At 34.3% G+C, this 20897-nt stretch overlaps 1 protein-coding gene across 1 annotated transcript; it reads right to left on the reverse strand.

The window, feature by feature from the left end:
- Nucleotides 1-697: 697 nt before the first annotated feature.
- LOC134694452 (galactose-specific lectin nattectin-like) lies at nt 698-20288 on the reverse strand. The gene is made up of 5 exons (XM_063555464.1): nt 20276-20288; nt 19705-19793; nt 19277-19391; nt 17040-17217; nt 698-824 (listed from the first exon to the last, which is right to left on the reverse strand). Exons 1-5 carry the CDS (start codon nt 20286-20288, stop codon nt 698-700), a joined length of 522 nt encoding a protein of 173 aa, XP_063411534.1.
- Between the last annotated feature and the right edge of the window lie 609 nt (nt 20289-20897).

Here is a 20897-nt window from a genome sequence, read left to right on the forward strand (position 1 = left end):
GAAAAATCCATGGAATATTATAATTAATCTGCATGGTGACGAGCTTTACCATACTGATTCGAAGCTAACACGATGGCCTAAGATCAGAATAAAAAAAAAGCTTTAAACACTCAAATTGGGAAATGTGTTTTCAACACCACTTAACATTTGCAGTCCATTTGGAGGACTGATTTATTTACAGTCGCCTAAACGTACCTAAATGAACGTACCTAAATGAACTTTACGAATTGATTTGCCTCTAAGTTCAGTATTTTTGTGGTTTTACTTTTTATCTAGCCTTTTGGCTTTTTTTATTCTAGCTTGATTGATAACCCATTTTTAGTACGGTATATATGATGAGTTTATTTGTTATAACAGAAATAACAAAGAATATTGAAGAATGCTACATGTGGATCATTCACTGGTCATCTGTCCTGGGTACATGAGATCATCAACCAGTGTGGTGTGGGTTGTGTTGCTCTGGTCACCAGTCCTTGGTACATGAGATCATTATCATGTGGTGTGGTTTGTGTTGCTCTGGTCACCAGTCATGGGTACATGAAATCATCAACCAGTGTGGTGTGGTTTGTGTTGCTCTGGTCATCAGTCCTGGGTACATGAGATCATCAACCAGTGTGGTGTGGTTTGTGTTGCTCTGGTCACCAGTCCTGGGAACATGATATCATCAACCAGTGTGGTGTGGGTTGTGTTTCTCTGGTCACCAGTCATGGGTACATGATATCATCAACCAGTGTGGTGTGGGTTGTGTTACTCTGGTCACCAGTCCTGGGTACATGAGATCATCAACCAGTGTGATGTGGGTTGTGTTGCTCTGGTCACCAGTCCTGGGTACATGAGATCATCAACCAGTGTGATGTGGGTTGTGTTGCTCTGGTCACCAGTCCTAGGTACATGAGATCATCAACCAGTGTGGTGTGGGTTATGTTGCTCTATTCACCAGTCCTAGGTACATGAGATCATCAACCAGTGTGGTGTGGGTTGTGTTGCTCTGGTCACCAGTCCTAGGTACATGAGATCATCAACCAGTGTGGTGTGGGTTGTGTTGCTCTGGTCAACAGTCATGGGTACATGAGATCATCAACCAGTGTGGTGTGGGTTGTGTTGCTCTGGTCACCAGTCCTGGGTACATGAGATCATCAACCAGTGTGGTGTGGTTTGTGTTGCTCTGGTCACCAGTCATGGGTACATGAGATCATCAACCAGTGTGGTGTGGTTTGTGTTGCTCTGGTCACCAGTCCTGGGAAAATGAGATCATCAACCAGTGTGGTGTGGGTTGTGTTGCTCTGGTCACCAGTCCTGGGAAAATGAGATCATCAACCAGTGTGGTGTGGGTTGTGTTGCTCTGGTCACCAGTCCTGGGTACATGATATCATCAACCAGTGTGGTGTGGGTTGTGTTGCTCTGGTCACCAGTCATGGGTACATGAGATCATCAACAAGTGTGGTGTGGGTTGTGTTGCTCTGGTCACCAGTCCTGGGTACATGAGATCATCAACCAGTGTGGTGTGGTTTGTGTTCTCTGGTCATCAGTCCTGGGTACATGAGATCATCAACCAGTGTGGTGTGGTTTGTGTTGCTCTGGTCACCAGTCCTGGGTACATGAGATCATCAACCAGTGTGGTGTGGTTTGTGTTCTCTGGTCATCAGTCCTGGGTACATGAGATTATCAACTAGTGTGGTGTTGTTTGTCATCAGTCCTGGGTACATGAGATCATCAACCAGTGTGGTGTGGGTTGTGTTGCTCAGTTTTTTCAAAGTTGTAAATGTTTTGGTCGGGTACTATTGTTTGTCGTTCTGTCTGTTGGTTCTTTTCTCTTTCACACATGCGGCAAATAGTTACCAAAGGAATCACACTTATAATTTAATACGCCAGAAGCGTGTTTCGTCTACATAAGCCTCGTTAGTGACGCTAAGTTGACCTCAGATTGATTGGTCTATTATTTTTTGTAGTCAAAATAATTATAAAATAGCCTTCCAGTACCATCATTGTCATGAAAATTGTTTGAACTGGTGTGTCACTGTTTTTAATGTCCTGTGGCGTCTGTCGTTTGTATGTTGTGTCGACTATTGTATAAATGGTTTGTGTTGTCATTTATATATTTTTACATTGATATAAAAGCGGGAGGTTTGGCTAGCCATTGAAAAAGGTTCAACCCACCAAGTCTTGTACCAAGTCAGGAATATTTCAGTTGTTATCAGATAGTTTGTTTCTATGTTTGTTGTCGTTTGTTTTTCGTTGCATATCAGTTTTCCTTTATAGAAGATGTGTTTTCCTCGGTTGAAGTGTGTTCCCGGATAAATCCGATAAATCTCTCAATCGATTTATGAATTTTGAACACCGGTATACTACTGATACCTTGATTGTATGTCATTTTTAGTCATATAGTTTTTAAATGTTTTGTTTCTTACCCATTCTTGGCTTGGCAATAGTTGACTCGAAGTTTGTTAATGATGGTAAACCCCCAAAAAATTGATGAAGAAGGATGGAAATTAAAAGTGTTGTTTCCATCTTTTATAACACATTGTTCAGTGGTTTGTACAATAAATTTTAAACCAGAACTTAAAACAAACAATTATAAGAGGTTTTTTTAATACAATTATGTATAAACTTATTCATTCATTGATGATGTATTTATAAAACATGTTTCAAGTTGATAGCACAGTAATGTATTGTCAATAAACACATTGAACGTGAAACCAAGATGACAACTGCACAGACATATAAATTAATTGTTTCTGTTAGGTTGAGGCAAAAATTACAAACACTCACATATACATTCAAATCAAAATATTTTAAAAACATATAAAACATATGGAACATTGATTATTTATATGTTTGTCTTTGACGCCACTTTCAGCGCCATTGTCTATATCGTCACAGACAATTGTTATTGGTGGAGCAAAAAGGAGTGTCTGGGGAATGGTTTGTCTTTAAAACCACTTTAAGAACCATTGTCTATATCGTCACAGACAATGGTTATTGGTGGAACAAATAGGAGTGTATGGGTAATGTTGGTTTTTAACGCCATTTTCAGTACCATTGTCTATATCGTCTTAGCCAATGGTTATTCGTGGAGCAAATAGGTGTGCCAGGCGAGTGTTTGTCTTTAACGCCACTTTCAGCGCCATTGTCTATATCGTCACAGACAATGGATATTGGTGGAGCAAATAGGAGTGTCTGGGGAATGGTTTGTCTTTAACACCACTTTAAGAACCATTGTCTATATCGTCACAGACAATGGATATTGGTAGAGCATATTGGAGTGCCTAGGGAATGTTTCTCTTTAACGCCATTTACAACATCATTGTCTATATCATCACAGACAATGGTTAGTGGTGGAACAAATAGGTGTGCCATGGAAGAGGCTGTCCTTAACACCACTTTAAGTGCCACTATCTATATTGTCACAGACAATGGTTATTGGTGGAACAAATAGGAGTGTCTGGGTAATGTTGGTTTTTAACGCCACTTTCAGCACCATTGTCTATATCGTCACAGACAATAGTTATTGGTGGAGCAAATAGGAGTGTCTGGGGACTGTTTGTCTTTAACATCACATTAAGTGCCATTGTCTATATCGTCTCAGACAGTGTTTATTGGTGGAACAATTATGAATGTCTTGGGAATGTTTGTCTTCATCACCACTTTAAGTACCATTGTCTATATCGTCACAGACAATGGATATTGGTAGAGCAAATAGGAGTGTCGGAGAAATGGTTTGTCTTTAACAAAACTTTCAGTACCATTGTCTATATCGTCTTAGCCAATGGTTATTCGTGGAGCAAATAGGTGTGCCAGGGGAGTGTTTGTCTTTAACGCCACTTTCAGCGCCATTATCTATATTGTCACAGACAATGGTTATTGGTGGAACAAATAGGAGTGTCTGAGGAATGGTTTGTCTTTAACACCACTTTTAGTAACATTGTCTATGTCGTCTCTGACAATGGGTATTGGTAGAGCAAATAGGAGTTTCTGGGTAATGGTTTGTCTTTAAAACCACTTTAAGTACCATTGTCTATATCGTCACAGACAATGGATCTTGGTAGAGCAAATAGGAGTGTCTGGGGAATGGGTTGTCTTTAACACCACTTTCAGTTCCATTGTCTATATCGTCACAGACAATGGATATTGGTAGAGCAAATAGGAGAGCCTGGGGAAAGTTGGTCCTTAACGCCACTTTCAACATTATTGTGTATATCGTCACAGACAATGGTTATTGGTGGAGCAAATAGGTGTGCCAGGGGAGTGTTTGTCTTTAACGCCACTTTCAGTACCATTGCCTACACTTTGACATCCACCCGAAAGGATGCAATATCTTAATCGCTGTCCGATAAACGTTAGACCCGGGTATGTACCGATCGCAAATAGCCTACACTTTGACATCCATCCGAAAGGACGCAATATCTTAATCGTCGTCCAATAAGCGTTAGACCCGGGTATGTACCGATGGTAAACAGCCTACATTTTGACATCCACCCGACAGGATGCAATATATTAATCGCTTACCGATAAACGTTAGACCCGGGTATGTACCAATGGTAAACAGCCTACACTTTGACATCTATCAGAAAAGGATCAATATCTTAGTCGCTTTCCAATAAACGTTAGACCCAGGTATGTACCGATGGTAAACATTCTACACTATGAAAAAGGAATTTATATTTCTGCAATGCCCAATATATTCTTGTGTTTAATGAGCCTGGCTACCATGACCAGATCAACATAACAGTAGCCCAAGCTTCGGTCATATTAAAAGAAATAGGGGGAAAATGCAACAAGGAAAATCCCGGTAAGTCCCTGCGGTAACCAATCAACTTCTTGCACTCATAACTGCATTGTCACTTTGCAAAGTTGGTAGTCCATATTTACAGATGTGATTCAAATCAGATCATGACAAAAATAAAGCAAACATGGGATGAATTCTATAAACAAATAAAGTTAACCTAATTCGCCTGTCCTCATATTATATCAGCAAATGAGCAGCTTCAGTTGATGATAAAGGTTCTACTTCTTTTGGAATCTGGGTCACATTTTTTTCGTGACGCAAGATTTGTTAATAGACAGTTGTACCGTTATACTGGTTCTTGAATAAATTATTAAGCAAGTCTGATGAAGAATTTTTCTGCAGGACTTTCAGCACTTGGACATTATTACTACAATATTGTATGTACTGAAATGGTAGTATATGATTTCTACTCAACTTTGTTACTGATATGCATTTTTTTTCCTTAAGTACTTTGTCATATAACATCAATATATAAAAACTGCAATTTTATAAATTTATAAAGTTTGTTGTTGCAATTTTTAATATTGCAAATAATAACTTCCGTTTTTATTGAAAAGAAACATGCTCTCGACGTCGGAGAATCAATAAAACAAGAGAATTAATCGTGAACTGATTTTTCATGAACAACTGTCATGCAAATCGAAAATATTAGACGGATGTCAACTCGGTGAAGATTTACTGATCGATTACTCGTTGGATTTACAAATGACAGTTAAACGCATACATTCGAATCGTATTCAAATTTTATTGATTTTGATTACCTTAATATTTGATTTTCCGGGAGGCGCTCTTAAAAAAATTTGATTAAGTTTAAGAAAGCAACAGCTAACAGGAAACCGATAAGTCTAGACTTAGTATAATTTTGGTAATCGAGACTCGGTGCTACTGATTGATAATCGAGTACTCAAGTACTCGTTGACATCCCTTAAACGTATACATAACGATTTTCGTTTACGTAGATTATGAAGCAGTTTCACAGTTGATTTACACTACAAAGGGACCCGGAAATATTCAAAAGATATGTAAACAAAAGCCAAAAGGACGTAAGTACTTTTTCATCCTCTAATAAAACCATTAAAAATATCCGAGCACAGGAGATCATCACGATTCACTTCTTAAAAACATTTGCAAGCGTAAAAAAAATTCACAACTGAATTTGAAATAAGTGGGAAAAAAACCTGTGCCCACTTTTAAGTTGGAACCTATTCAAACATACCAGCTTCTATAAATGCCTATAAACCGTACTACTGTTGAATTGATCAATCTTGATAACTCGGACACCTACTTAACCTCTACAAGAGTCCTAACGATGTATGTTATTTCTTCAAGTTATTTGTATCAATTAGTAATTTAAGAACTGAAAATGTTGTACCGTTACACCATTGTCCTAGGTTTGGTGAGGGTTGGCACCTTCAAACTGGTTTAACCCCGCCATATTCTGTATGTGCTTGTCCCAAGTCAGGAGTCTGTAGGTCACAGGTTGCCGTTGGTTGCTGTGTAACATTTTTGTTATTCGTTCATTATTTTGTACATAAATTATGTCGTTAGTTTCTCATTTGAATTGTTTTTTTATATTTGTCATTTCGGGGACATTTATAGCTGACTTTGCGGTGTGAGCTTTGCTCATAGTTAAAGGACGGACGGTGACCTATAGTTGTTACAATCTGTGTCACTTTATCTCTGTTGAGTGTTATCTCTTTGACCATCACATCTTCTTATTTTTAGAATAGAGAATGGAAATTGGGAACGTGTCAAAGAGACAACAACCCGACCAAAGAGCAGAAAACAGCCGAAGGCCACTAATGGGTCTTCAACACAACGAGAAAATCCCGCAGCCGGTTACTGGCTTTTGGTGGCCTCTAAACAAAAATATGTACTAGTTTATTAAAAAGGACATCTTACTAAACAAAACATATAATGAACTAATCTAAAATTAAAAATCGTACAAGACTTACAAAGGTTATGCAGAAGCTCCTGACTTGGGACAGGCGCAAAAATGCGTCGGAGTTAAACATGTTTAGTGAGATCTCGACCCTCCCCCGATACCTCTAGCCAATGTAGAAAAAAACCACACACAACAATACGCACAGTAAAACTCAGTTTAAAAGAAGTCCGAGTCCGATGTTAGAATAGGTAGAAAAAGAAACTACTAGTAAGCAAAATGACAATTATACATAAATTAACAAAGGCCTACTATCAGTTACTGACATGTCGGCCCCAGACTTCAATTAAACTGATTAAAAGATTATGTTACAGCATATGAAAATCAAGGACAATCCCTCCCTTCAGGGGTTTAGTATCATACCATCATAAAAGATATGAGAAGAACATAACCCGTATCATGCCAACAACTGGTTTTAGAATAAATATGTTTATTTCCGATGCAAAGACTCTAAGAGTGAATCGATATTAATACCAAAATATGTCATCTTTAATGACCTGACATGGTTACAGGGGCATAAGTATTCTTGTTTTAATCTTATTTTAAGTATTTGTAGCAGTAGATTCGCCCTGGATATAAATATATTTCAACTAAATTCTCTGCTTTAAAGATATTTAATACAAGGGATTGCTGTCTCATGAATATCCACATTTATCTATACCATTAAAAATAATGTCCTGGCTCTTGTAACATGTAGTCACTGCTAGTGATTTCACATAGGAAAACACATTGAAAACAAAATATTATGTTCCGACTTGGTAGGTAAAAAATTAATTGGTTTGTGATTTTTTTTTAAATTTAAGATGTGTCAAGAAAACAAATCAAATAGCATAAAAAAACATACCCCCTTGACGTTTAATATCTTTTTGGTTCTACTTTTTATTCTCCACATATAATAACTGTTCTTTTAAACACAAAAGTGCACACACTGAAATGTCTCGCCTTCTTTATTTATCATTGATATTATGCTGATAGTCCTAATAATAAAGCTTTATTACAACTGTCACATACACTTAACATAAACCAAGAAAACTAAAAATTGACCTTTGAACCATGAAAATGAGGTCAAGGTCAGATGAACCATACCAGGTAGGCATGTACAGCTAACAATTCTTCCATAAAACAAATAAAATTGACTTATTGCTCATAGTTTTAGAAAAACAGACCAAAACACAAAAGCTTAACACTAAGCAATGAACCGTAAAAAATAGGTCAAGGTCAAATAAAACCTGCACGACTGACATGTAGATCATGAAATATTTCCATACACCAAATATAGTTGACATATTGCATATAGTATTAGAAAAAAAGCCCAAAACTCAAAAACTTAACTTTAACCACTGAACCATGAAAATGAGGTCAAGGTCATATGACACCTGCCAGGTAATCCTGTACACCTTACAACCATTCCAGACACAAAATATAGAAGAACTATTGCATACAGTATAAGAAAAACAGACCAAAAACACAAAACTTAACTATAACCACTGAACCACAAAAATGAGGTCAAGGTCAGATGACACCTGCCAGTTGGACATGTACACCTAACAGTGCTTCCATACACCGAATATACTAGACCTATTGCTTATAGTATCTCAGATATGGACTTGACCACCTAAACTTAACCTTGTTCACTGATCCATGAAGTGAGGTCGAGGTCAAGTGAAAACTGTCTGAAGGGCAAGAGGACCTTGCAAGGTACACACATACCAAATATAGTTATCCTTTTACTTATAATAAGAGAGAATTTAACATTACAAAAAATCTTAACTTTTTTTTCAAGTAGTCACTGAACCATGAAAATGAGGTCAAGGACATTGGACATGTGACTGACGGAAACTTCGTAACATGAGGCATCCATATACAAAGTATGAAGCATCCAGGTCTCCCACCTTCTAAAATATAAAGCTTTTAAGAAGTGAGCTAACACCGCCGCCGCCACCGTAGCCGCCGCCGCCGGATCACTGTCCCTATGTCAAGCTTTCTGCGACAAAAGTCGCAGGCTCGACAAAAACTAAAGCTCTGTGTTTGACATTAAACATAGCGAATTTGAGCTTGTGACAACAAAGAAAAAAAGTAGTAAACCATGACCACTATAAAAACTTCATAAACATCCCGACCATGTTGGAAATAATTTTATACGTCAAACATGTTTGACGTGAGTGTTTGTAACCATTCTCAATTAAACATTTATATGCAGTCGTACAGCAGATCTGCATATAAATATGTCACTAATGTTGTAAACAGTATGGTGAACAGCAAAACTATCTTAAACCAAAGGGCTATATGAGCTTTTCTCATCAACTTGGTGTCCGTCGTTGTCTATGAACTATCTTTGCTCAAATGGTCACATGAGCTTTTCTCATCATTTTATGTCCGTCGTTGTCTATGAACTCTCTTGGCCTAAAGGGTCACATGAGCTTTTCTCATCACTTTTTGTTCGTCTTTGTCTATGAACTCTCTTGGCCCAAAGGGTCACATGAGCTTTTCTCACCACTTTGTATCCGTCGTTGTCTATGAACTCTCTTTGCCCAAAGGATCACATGAGCTTTTCGCATCACTTTGTGCTCGTCGTTGTCTATGAATTATCTTTGCCCAAAAGAGTCACATGAGTTTTTCTCCTCACTTTGTGTCAGTCGTTTTCATTGAACTCTCTTTGCTCAAAGGGTCACATGAGCTTTTCTCATCACTTTGTTTCCGTCGTTGTCTATGAACTTTCTTTGCCTAAAGGGTCAGAAGAGCTTTTTTCATCACTTTGTGTCCGTCGTTGTCTCTGAACTCTCTTGGCCCAAAGGGTCACATGAGCTTTTCTCATCACTTTTTGTCCGTCGTTGTCAATGAACTCTCTTGGATTGAAGGGTCATATGAGCTTTTCTCATCACTTTGTGTCCGTCGTTGTCTATGAACTTTCAAATCAATTATCTCATCTGAAGCTATGTGTCTAATTAAATTAAACAAAACCACAATCATCCTGTGATGTCTTGTTTAAAATTGTGTTTGATGATCTTGCCTTCCAAGGCAAAATTTAAATCTGTTGATTTTTTGGGAAAGATTGCATGAAATTTAATTAAAACTCCATATTCCTGACTTGATATCTTTATCTTCCAAGATTGTTTCTTTCTTTAATAATTCAAACAAATAGTGTAGTGATGTGATCATTATTTGTATCCTATTTAGTCAATGTCATGGAAATTATTGATGTTATGATATATACGTTAATATGTATGTTACAATACAATGTTTATTTGAAATACCAGCATGGTAGGAAAGGAAAACGGTACTATTTATTCTGACATAGACGACATTACTATCATTTTTTAAATTTACCACGTTTTAAGATAAAAACCTGGATAAAATAGTTATGAGTGATGTCAGTACTTTAGTATTCTGTTTTAAAAATTGAAGCCAAATAGTATCATGACAAACTTCAAACGGAGCTTGTTGATGTTATCCATGCCCATTGCCATTTCACAAAATTTATGAACTTTTGAAGGTCTTTTCGTATAATTCTCTAATTTCAATAGGTTTCAAAATGTATATTGAAAATAAAAAATCCAATCACAGCGCTCCTTATTTGACTGCCTTCACCTGCCTTTGGGTTAAAAAAAAAAAAGGGGGCCAATCTAATGCAAGGTAAATGAAATAGTACCATTTTCCCTGAATGTTGATAAAAAAAGGTTGAACTACAAATGTACAAATCATAAATAAAGGAAGACAACTCATACTCATATTTTGACCACACCTATCAAAACAACCTAGCAAACTGAAACAGAAAACACAGCGGTCGTTTAGGCCATCCAAATAGTGCACAACAATTCGACTCGACCAGAAAACGGTTAAACGGATGAAGAAAGGATGAATATCCTACCATGTCCGATCTATGCATTTGTTTAGTGACTTCTGCTTTGTATCAATTTGAATTAAGCATTTTTGAAATGATCTTTATAGCTTGTTTTCCCTGCTACACCAAAGTACAAAGTGAAAGGTTAGGCACCCACAAACATATTTAGTTTTATTCCAAATTCAGAAGCATGAAGTTCAGTGGTTGTCGGTTGTTCATGTCTGTCATATTTCATTTTGTATATTTGTTTGTTAAGAATTAAACCATAAGTTTTCTCATTTGAAACAAAAAAATATATATTTTTCATTTCTCAGCCCTTTGAATCGACCATTTTGAAAGGGGTTTAATCATTGTTCATGTTGAAACGGTTGTCTATTATTTGCTCATATCCATTATCGATCATACCACATCGGCCTATTATTATAATAACAACAAAAATTTCGAAAATGAAATGAATTATATTATCATAACAACAGCCTTTTCGAAAAATATGAAACATTACTACTTACGTGATTTGCAATTTCATATTTTAAATACTCTGTAAAAGTTCGCGTGTGCATTCATCACGAAATTTCAGTATTATTTTTGGACAAGGATTTCTTTAGTTTATTTACAAATTTGTTACTATGTTTTTTTTACATTCTTAATTGTCAAAGGGTGTATTGAAACTCATATCAAACTTTGATGTGATATATAGAGAATAATACATGGCAAAATCCGTATCATATGTCGTATCATCCCGAGACATCAAAATCAGCCCGAGGGATGATATTGGTCGAGGGTGATACGGCATGTGATACGGATTTTGCCATGTATTATACGCTTTATCATATATTTCAACAGAAGAGTATTATATTATATGAACTGATTTCTGAACCATAGCACTGGGTTACCTTCAGTTCTTCTTTTGTCTTGTTGCAAAGGCCTTTTAAAAGAACTGCTCAATTCCTTATCCGAAGCACCTTACAATTTGCGTGCTGTTGTTCTAAACAAATATTTTGTTTATTATTGTATTTATTTTGTGTTTTGTACTTTTTATAGTTGCATTGTTAGAATGCCAAAAATATGAAAACTTGAAGTCGTGACGTCACATACAATATAGAAAACTTTACGTTCGTGACGTCACATACCAAACAATAACGTCATTCAAAAAATTGACCTATTTTGAGGAAAATTTTTCTTGAGCAAAAAATAAAATAAAACTGACTTTATGTAAAAAAAAAAAAAAAGTAGGGGTGTGATAAAGGGTAGGGGTGCAATAAAGGGTATACGATAAAGGGTAGGGGTGTGATAAAGGGTATGCTATAAAGGGTGCGCATCAAAGTTGCGCGATACGGATTAAACAGCAGGCTAATTATCACATATGCAAAACTACTGTATTTACTACTAAACATATGATAAATAGGAATCCTTCAATCCTTCTTATTTTGTCGACGGTACATAATCCAAATAATGTACTTTATGGTAAGGTTTATCTTGTGGTAAAACACAAAATTAGGTGCAGGGTGGTCAAAAAGGAAGACATTATTGTTATTATATAAATCGTGATACCCCCGGATGTGTATGCGATTACAAAACCTAAATATGATTATCTACAACACAATCAACATTATTTCTTGCACGAAAGCGTTACTTTTATTATTATTAACTGTTAACAAAACTTTGAAGTTTTGAATAAGATTACATAAGTTGTATTTGGCAAAACATTTTGGCATTTTTGGTCATCAATGCTCTTCAACTTCGTACTTTTTTTGGCGTTTTTAACATATTTTGATTCGAGTGTCACTAATGGGTCTTTTGTAGACGAAACGCGCGTCTGGCGTAAGTGTAAAATGTTAGTCCTGGTATCTATGATGAGCTTATTTACAACCATTGGGTCGATGCCACTGCTGGTGGAGATTTATTTCCCCGAGGGTAGCACCAGCCTAGTAGTCAGCTCTTCTGTGCTGACTTGAGTAACCATTGATATGTTCATAATAATAAATTCACTATTAACAAAACTTTGGCTTTTTTGAAAAACTTAGGCTTTTTTATCTCAGGTATATATTACCTTAGCTGTATTTGACAAAACTTAAGAATTGTTGGTCCTCAATGCTCTTCAACTTCGTACTTTATTTGGCATTTTAAACATTTTTTTATTCGAGCGACACTGATGAATTTTTTGTAGACGAAGAAAATTGGAGTATGCTTCATAGATGAATTACAATTAATGAGCATCATGTGAAGCTTGCACAATCGAAATAAATGGAAATTCTCAAAATACTATTCATATCACAACTGTTGTAAAAAAGGGGTGAAAAATACTAGAGGGACATTTCAACTCATCGAGCAAAAAACACAACGTCATAGAAAAAACAAAATGATAGACAAACAATAGGACACACGACTCCACATAGAAAACTAAAGGCAAGCCACAACCACCCCATTATAAACCGGAAGTATTTAAATGTGCTCTGGAAAGGTAAGCAGATCCCGATTTAGTCAATCAGTCTTGAATTTAGGTCTACCAATTTGTCTATTGTTTTTTTCTTATTCGTCTGCATCTTTTTAAAACTTGCCGTTTCAAAAAACAAAACCCATTTCAGAGACATTCTGAATTGCAGAAAATATAAGACAAAAAAATGTGCTCCAAAAATTCAGATCTAGTATGGTAACATGTTCAAACGGACATAAACAGAAATAAACATATGTGGTTTGCCATAATAGGCATCTTTGTATGTCTTTATTGGTTTTATAGTTTCTTTCATAGAGATGAATTTATACATCCCAAGTTTATGAAAGTTTTGATTAAAAGTAGATGGAGGTTAATGTAGAAACGCCCTGCGGAACAGGATATTATTATGATAAGTGTGTTTTTTTCATTGATGAGTAATTGGTTGATACCCCTGCTGCTGGATTTTTAGTTCCAGGATGTATCATCAAATCAGAAGTATCAATTTGGAACTGACATATGAAATATAAAATGAGAAGCTGTGGAATAATTGGCAATGAGACATGACTACACACATGACACAATAGAATATATTAAATAGAAGTTTACTATAGGCTCGAAATAACTAATGTACCAGTTCAAGCAAGAAAAATAACGACCTGGCAGATTTTCAAAATAACGAAAGAGGTACAAATTTAATATGAAGCAACAAATGGCAACAACTGATTTGAAAGGTTCATGACTTGGTTCCTGAACATATCTAAGAAGTTGTTTTTAACATGTTTGCGGGTACCATGTAACAATGGTGAAACAGCACAACATAGGAACAATTACTTATTTCTGTATTATTGCCAGGTGATTAAACAGATCAGAAATTAAGATTATCTATGTCTCTTTTCTTTAGGGTCACTATTGTCATATTTCTCTGTACGTGTTATTTATCCCTGACTATTCTATTCTCAATAGAAAATATTTTATAAATGGCATCTGGAACTATGAAACAAAGAACACTTCGTATTTAGTCTCTCAATATTTTATTAGAAATGCAAATAACATATCGTCCTCATATAGTTTATATCTCGCTTCCAAATCGGCAAATAGTATGTCGTCCTCAGATAATGTATATGGCTCTCTCAAACTGATAGATATATATTATGTCAATCTACAAAAGGGAGAATAATAAAAACCAGATATGAAATAATTATTTGTTTAAAGGTAGCCAACTTTTTTTTAAATATACAAAGATATGGTTGTTGAGCAACTACTTGCTTTTAATGGTGAAGTACGTATGATATTTATTCTTTAATATAATACACCGTTTGTCTTAATATCAAATCAAAAACAAAATAAGATATAGCTATTATTATACGATTATCTTCAAAATGTTGAACAAAATAGATTATTATAACAATACTAATAATAATATTTATTCTATATCATGTATATGTTACAGTTAATAAGTAAAATTAGGAATTACACGTAATTACTCAACATTTCAGTAAAAACCTGTATTTACTAGTCAATTTAGTAATTACATGTATTTACTAACTGTTTCAGTGATAACTTGTATTCACTGATTTTTTTTGACATTTTTACAGTTATCTAATTACTTGATATTTTTGCTTAAAAATAAAAGACCGAATTCACGATATTGAATATGAAAGTACAGGGGTAGGGATTTTAAGGGCTTTATACTTAAGGATTAAGGATTATAAGGCACATTAAAAGTGCATACTTTTAGTGGTTGTGAATTGAAACTGTAAAATGGTTGTTTTATAAGTTTTGAAACTCCCAAAAAATCATTTTCGGCATGCAAGACAATGATGTTAATCCAGAATTGAGAAATACTATTTAAGAAGTTTAAAGGCAACTGAGCAAGCTGTTTATACGACCTCAAACATTTTTTGGGGATTGTATAATTGTATGATATCGTCGTCGTATGTGTCGTCGTCTGCGTCGTCCAAAGACACATTTGTTTTCCGGACAATAACTATAGTTTAAGAGAATGAATCCCTAAGAAATGTAATAAGATGGTTAAATACCACAAAATAAAGGTTTTGATTGAATTTTAGGATGATGGTTCCAACCTTTATGGAATAAGGAGCCCAAAACAAGCATTTTTCTACTTTCAGGATAATAACTTTGTATTAGTATTTCAATAGTTCTGAAATTATGACACAATGTTTAATTCCACAAGTAGAAGGCTTGAATTCATTTTAGGGGCCAGTTTAGAAATTAAGGGCAACAAAGGTGCCAAAAACAAGCATTTTTATAGTTTATGGCCTATAACTTGAGTGTAAGTGTATGGATCTCTCTGACATTGTTCTTCAAGGTTTCATATCACAAAAAGAAGATTGTGGGTCGATTGCCCAATTCATGTAAGAATAAAGGGTAAAAAAACAAGTATGTTTCTAGTTTCCAGACAATAAGTTGTGTTTAAGAGTATAAATCTCTCCGAAATTGTACTACCCATACTACAAAGAAAAGGCTTTGAGTGTGTGTGGGGGTAATTGCTCAAAAAAGGGGGGGTCAAGTTTTGAGTGTTCCTATTGTTTGAAGGGGTTCAATTTTTTTTTTTAATTTTCAAATTTTAAATTGAAGAATACATAATTGCACAGTATTATATAATAGATTTGTAAGATCTTGACATTTATTTTGTGTCAGAAACCTATACTATGTCCAAAATTTTTAAATTAGTAATTACTGGTAATTACTGGTCCGTTTTAGGAATTACTTGTATTTACTAATTTTAAAATGAATTTTTACACCTATTTACTAACTGTTAATTCAATGTTGTAATATGAACAACTGATCAAAAGTTATGGCAATATTAACTAGAAAATCAGTGAGTGCATCAGGAATTACATGTAATTTTTAAATTTTAGTAATGACATGTTATTCCTAATTTAACGTATTTACTGTAACATACAGAGATAGAGATGAATAAATACATTGATCAATAAAGGGTCGTTTCGATCCCGCGTACATGTTTAACCCTGCCTCACTCTGTATGTATGTGTATTTCCCATGTCAGGAGCCTGTAATTCAGTGGTGTTCGTTTGTGTATGTGTCACATATTTGTTTTTCGTTTTTTTGTTGTACATTTATTAGGAATTTAAGTTTCTCTTTTGAATCGTTTTACATTTGACATTTCTTAGCCTGTTATAGCTAACTGTGCGGTATAGGATTCGCTTATTGTTGAAGACCATACAGTGACCTATAGTTGTTTATATATATATATCGGTTGGTCTCTTGTGGAGGGTTGTCTCATTGGCTATCGAACCAAATCTTCTTTATATTTTGTGGTTAAAATGCTAAATGAAGGTGCCAAGAGAATGCGAAAATATCTATCAACAGGGTAAAAAAATAAAATCCGAAAAATACTCAACTTGGAGGAAATTTCAAATCAGGATGTCCCTCATCAAATACCATTATCAAAAACTCTAACGAAAAGATAACAACTGTCGTATTCCTGACTCGGTATATGCATTTTATTATGTAAAAAACAGTCAATAAAACCTGGTTATAGCTAGCAAAACTTTCACTCAAATGCTCGAAATTCCACCATAAACAAACAGACACAACAGGTACAACTTTCAATAATAATGGTAAAGCAGTCAACATTGTCTAACAATCCCATTATAAAAACAAACTAACACAAATGTCATACAGAAAAAACACACTAAGCGCAAATACAAAATTTCAATCCTGGTATCTATAATGAGTTTATTTACTCTATATGATTCCACCAAAACGTAAAAATATTTCACCATTCGATGCTTTACACAAAAAAGTAAAATAACAATATATTGAACTCCGAGGAAAACGGAAAGTCCCTAATCAAATGACAAAATCAAAGGATAAAACACATCACACGAATGAACAACTGTCATATTATATTCCTGACTTGGTCTAACAATTGAAATTTTCTCATTTCCTTTTCCCTTTTATTGTCTGAAGGAAATAGTTGTATCCTACGATTTCCATAATTTAATGTTCCTTTTACAACCAAAGTAAATGAGGGTTCAATTCTACTTACCGAATTTCACAAACTGACCTTGATAGTGCACTACAAGGGTGGTAATTCCATGTTGGAGAAGACAACAGATTCAGCAAAGTACAGCCTGTGACTGGCATATTTGGCATATCTGGTGGCTGTGTTGATCCTTGGTACCAGTCACTGTAGTTAAGTGGTCGTCCTCCAATCCAAAAATATGCTTAAAATAATTATATAAACATAATAAGTAAGATTGTTCTCTTGAAATGCAAAATAAAAAAGGACTGAAAATTAAAGTTTTAAAAAAACAAAAACAAAATAATGTCATCAAGAATCTAATAGCATGTGTTATGAATGCAAAGACATAATCATCTATCACCAGCCTAGTAGTCTGTTCTTCAGTGTTGAAATGAATATAATTATATGGGGATTTTTATAAATTTCCTGTTACAAAACTTAGAATTTTTCGAAAAACTAAGGATTTTTTTTATCCCAGGAATAAATTACCTTAGCTGTATTCGGCACATCTTTTTTGAATTTGGATCCTCAATTCTCTTCAACTTTTTAACTTGTTTGGCGTTGTAACTATTTTGATCTGAACGTCACTGATGATTCGAATGTAGACAAAACGAGCGTCTGACGTATAAAATTATAATCCTGGTACCTTTGATAACTATTTACACCACTGGGTCGATGTCACTGCTGGTGTACGTATAACTATTTTAATCTGAGCGATACTGATGAATTTGATGCAGACAAAACGCGCGTCTGGCGTATTAAAATATAATCCTGGTACCTTTTATAACTCTGTACACCATCATAAGGAGATATAGAATGATTGCAATAAGACAACTATCTACAAAGGTTCAAATGAAGTTGATGTTAGCAATTATAGGCAACCGTATTGAACTTCAACAATGAGAAAACCACAATACCGTATAGTAGGTAATAAAGTGACTCGAAATGAAAAAATATGAAACAAATCAATTGCATGATACAAATATATGGCCTAGTTTATCAATAATGTGCCTAGAATATCAATAATGTGGTCATTTTTATAAATTTCCTGTTTACAAAATTTTGAATTTTTCAAAAATACTAAGGATTTTCTTATCCCAGGCATAGATTATCTGAGCCGTATTTGGCATAACTTTTTGGAATTTTGGATCCTCCATGCTCTTCAACTTTGTACTTGTTTGGCTTTATAAATATTTTGATATGAGCGTCACTGATGAGTCTTATGTAGACGAAACGCGCGTCTGGCGTAGTAAATTATAATAATCCTGGTACCTTTGATAACTATTATAACAAAACAATTTACGAAAATCACATATAACTACCCCTGAACTATAAGGTCATAACTTGGGACAGGCACGTATAGAATATTACGGAGTTAAACACGTTTACCATATCAATAATATACCATATTCACACGGAAGTGCTGACTACTGAGCTGGTGATACTCTCGGTAATAAAAACTCCAGTAGTAATATCATCGACCCAGTGGTTGTAAAGAAACTCAATAAATGTCTGCATTAAATCAAATTAAATTTAAAGATTTGTTTCAAACCCGAACTTTCTTAGTTGATATCCATATTCTAAATAGACCTTAAAAGACAGAGTCAAATACTATCATTAAAGTCGGGGTTCGTTAAATGCTATACATGTCATAATGAATCAAATGTGTTAGGTATATATTCGATATGAAAGCAACTTAAGTACAAATTGAAAAATTCAAATATCTTACAAAAAATCGACATGTTAATACTACCCTTAACAGACCGTAAAACATTTACACTTTTCATCAAAATTTATAACAGTACATAGGTAAACATATGTAAAGATAACTTAATGTTGTCTATTGATTTCATGGTTATAACATACATATACCATTACCAAATTTGAGTGTTACATCTGTGTTATTTTATACCGTTTTAAAAGATAAACATCATATCTTTACATATGTGCTTTGAACACTTTAATTAAAAACGTTTTCAGAATAGCATACCAAATAAACTGTGTAGTGACATGCAAAGAATTTTTCCCACGTATGATCTATTGATGTGAGCCATTAACTCCATTTTTACATTGTTCGAATATACAAATGCGCGCACGATCGGCGCCCATATAACCATATAGAATAATAGTCTTAGTTTTTGTTTTAAATATGTATAGAACGTTATATTGTGAAAATCGGTTGATTTCTCTGTTATCTGTGGAACCTTATTAATTGATGGGAAATAAATCGAGAAACTTGAATTAATTGCTATTTTTCCTACGATAAATTATTCTCTCTATGTGTTTCAACATCAATGCAACAACTTCTACTACAAAAGCGTATTCGTCACCAGTTTCAATAGAAATTAAATTTCCACCACGGAAATTGCAGTTACCCTACAAGAATGAAAATCAGTTAAAAGATTCATCAAACATGTTTATCATTGTTTAAACATGACGAGCATATGTCAAAAAACACTCGTTAATGAATCGAAAATTAGGTGCGAAACCGAAGTGCATTTCGGGATCAAAAATTCAGTTAGGTCTTGCCATTTACAGCTAAAGTATTTTTTTCATTACTGTTATGCCAGAAAGACAGAATTGTGCATATACCTCTGATAAAGAGTAAAACAAAACCAGTTATAATGTAGAAAAAGCATAATTTTGTTGAAAATAATCAACTTGTAAATCAAAAAAATGTATTCCATACCTCAGAACTAAACCAATCTGCCACGTTACATTTGAATATGTACTTTGAACCATAAAAGAAGGCTACCGTCTCAGGACATGATATGTTTGCTAAAATTATCAAATCAGTATTAAATGTTTTAATAAACTTTTTCTGTTAACTGTCATCCACTACAGTGTTTTAAAAGTTGTTCGAGTTTAAAGTTTATTTTCTTCTGTCATATTTGTATTTTCGGAAGAAAAACTGATATATTTTAATTGGGACAAGCAGACACATTCTTTCGTTTATTACAGTTTATTTTATTTGCATTATACACCATACTAGATGTAGAGCAAACAAATGTCAAAATGGACACAAGTCATTAACAAATCATTATCTAAAATAGCCATTATTTTGACGTATCATATTTTAACTTGTGCATCTCGATAGCTATATATAGTGTTACAGGAGCTAATAGTATTTTTGTTTCGAAGCATCTACATTCTTTTCAATCTGTTGATCAACGACAATTTTTAATACGCATTGCTTTGTGAGTTTTTATAATGGAAAATAATGCATAACTATGTTAAGAGTTTTATTGGATTTTTGTTACCTAAATCTACCATTTTCGAGATATAAGGATACAAGTTTTTTATTAATTTACTGAAAGTGCCTACTCCAAAGCGTAACGTTAAAATTCGATTCATATGCTAAAAGATATTGATATATAGAGTTATTTTCTCTATGACCTCTTTTTCGACGAAGCAACCCGGACGATACCATGTTTCAATGAAATATGTTTCAATGCATAAAATAATGACCTATGTGAGCTGATTATTTTTCTTGATAAAAAAGCAAACTTATAAATTACTTCAAAATAATATTCGTCTCTTTTGTTGCAAATTGGGAAATTTATTTTTTACAGTTTTTAAAGATGTAAAATAATCGTCTCTGCCCGCAATTTAATTTTAGAAACAAATAAATTAATTTGAATTTTTGTTAATTTGTTGCTATAATACAGAGACATTTATTTATTAAATACTTGAGAAGAACTTTAATGTAAAACTTTCATTACATTTGGGGGAAAAAAGACCTTAACATATTCGTTCTTTGTGACAGTTTTTAACTTTTTAACATTTATGTTTACCTTTAACTCTATCAAATGGTCAACTAATACAATATATATTCTATTGAATAACATCCACGTACCTCACAATATGGTCGGGTGGGGGAGT

This window comes from Mytilus trossulus, chromosome 13, assembly GCF_036588685.1.
Source record: "Mytilus trossulus isolate FHL-02 chromosome 13, PNRI_Mtr1.1.1.hap1, whole genome shotgun sequence".
Lineage (NCBI taxonomy): Eukaryota > Metazoa > Mollusca > Bivalvia > Mytilida > Mytilidae > Mytilus > Mytilus trossulus.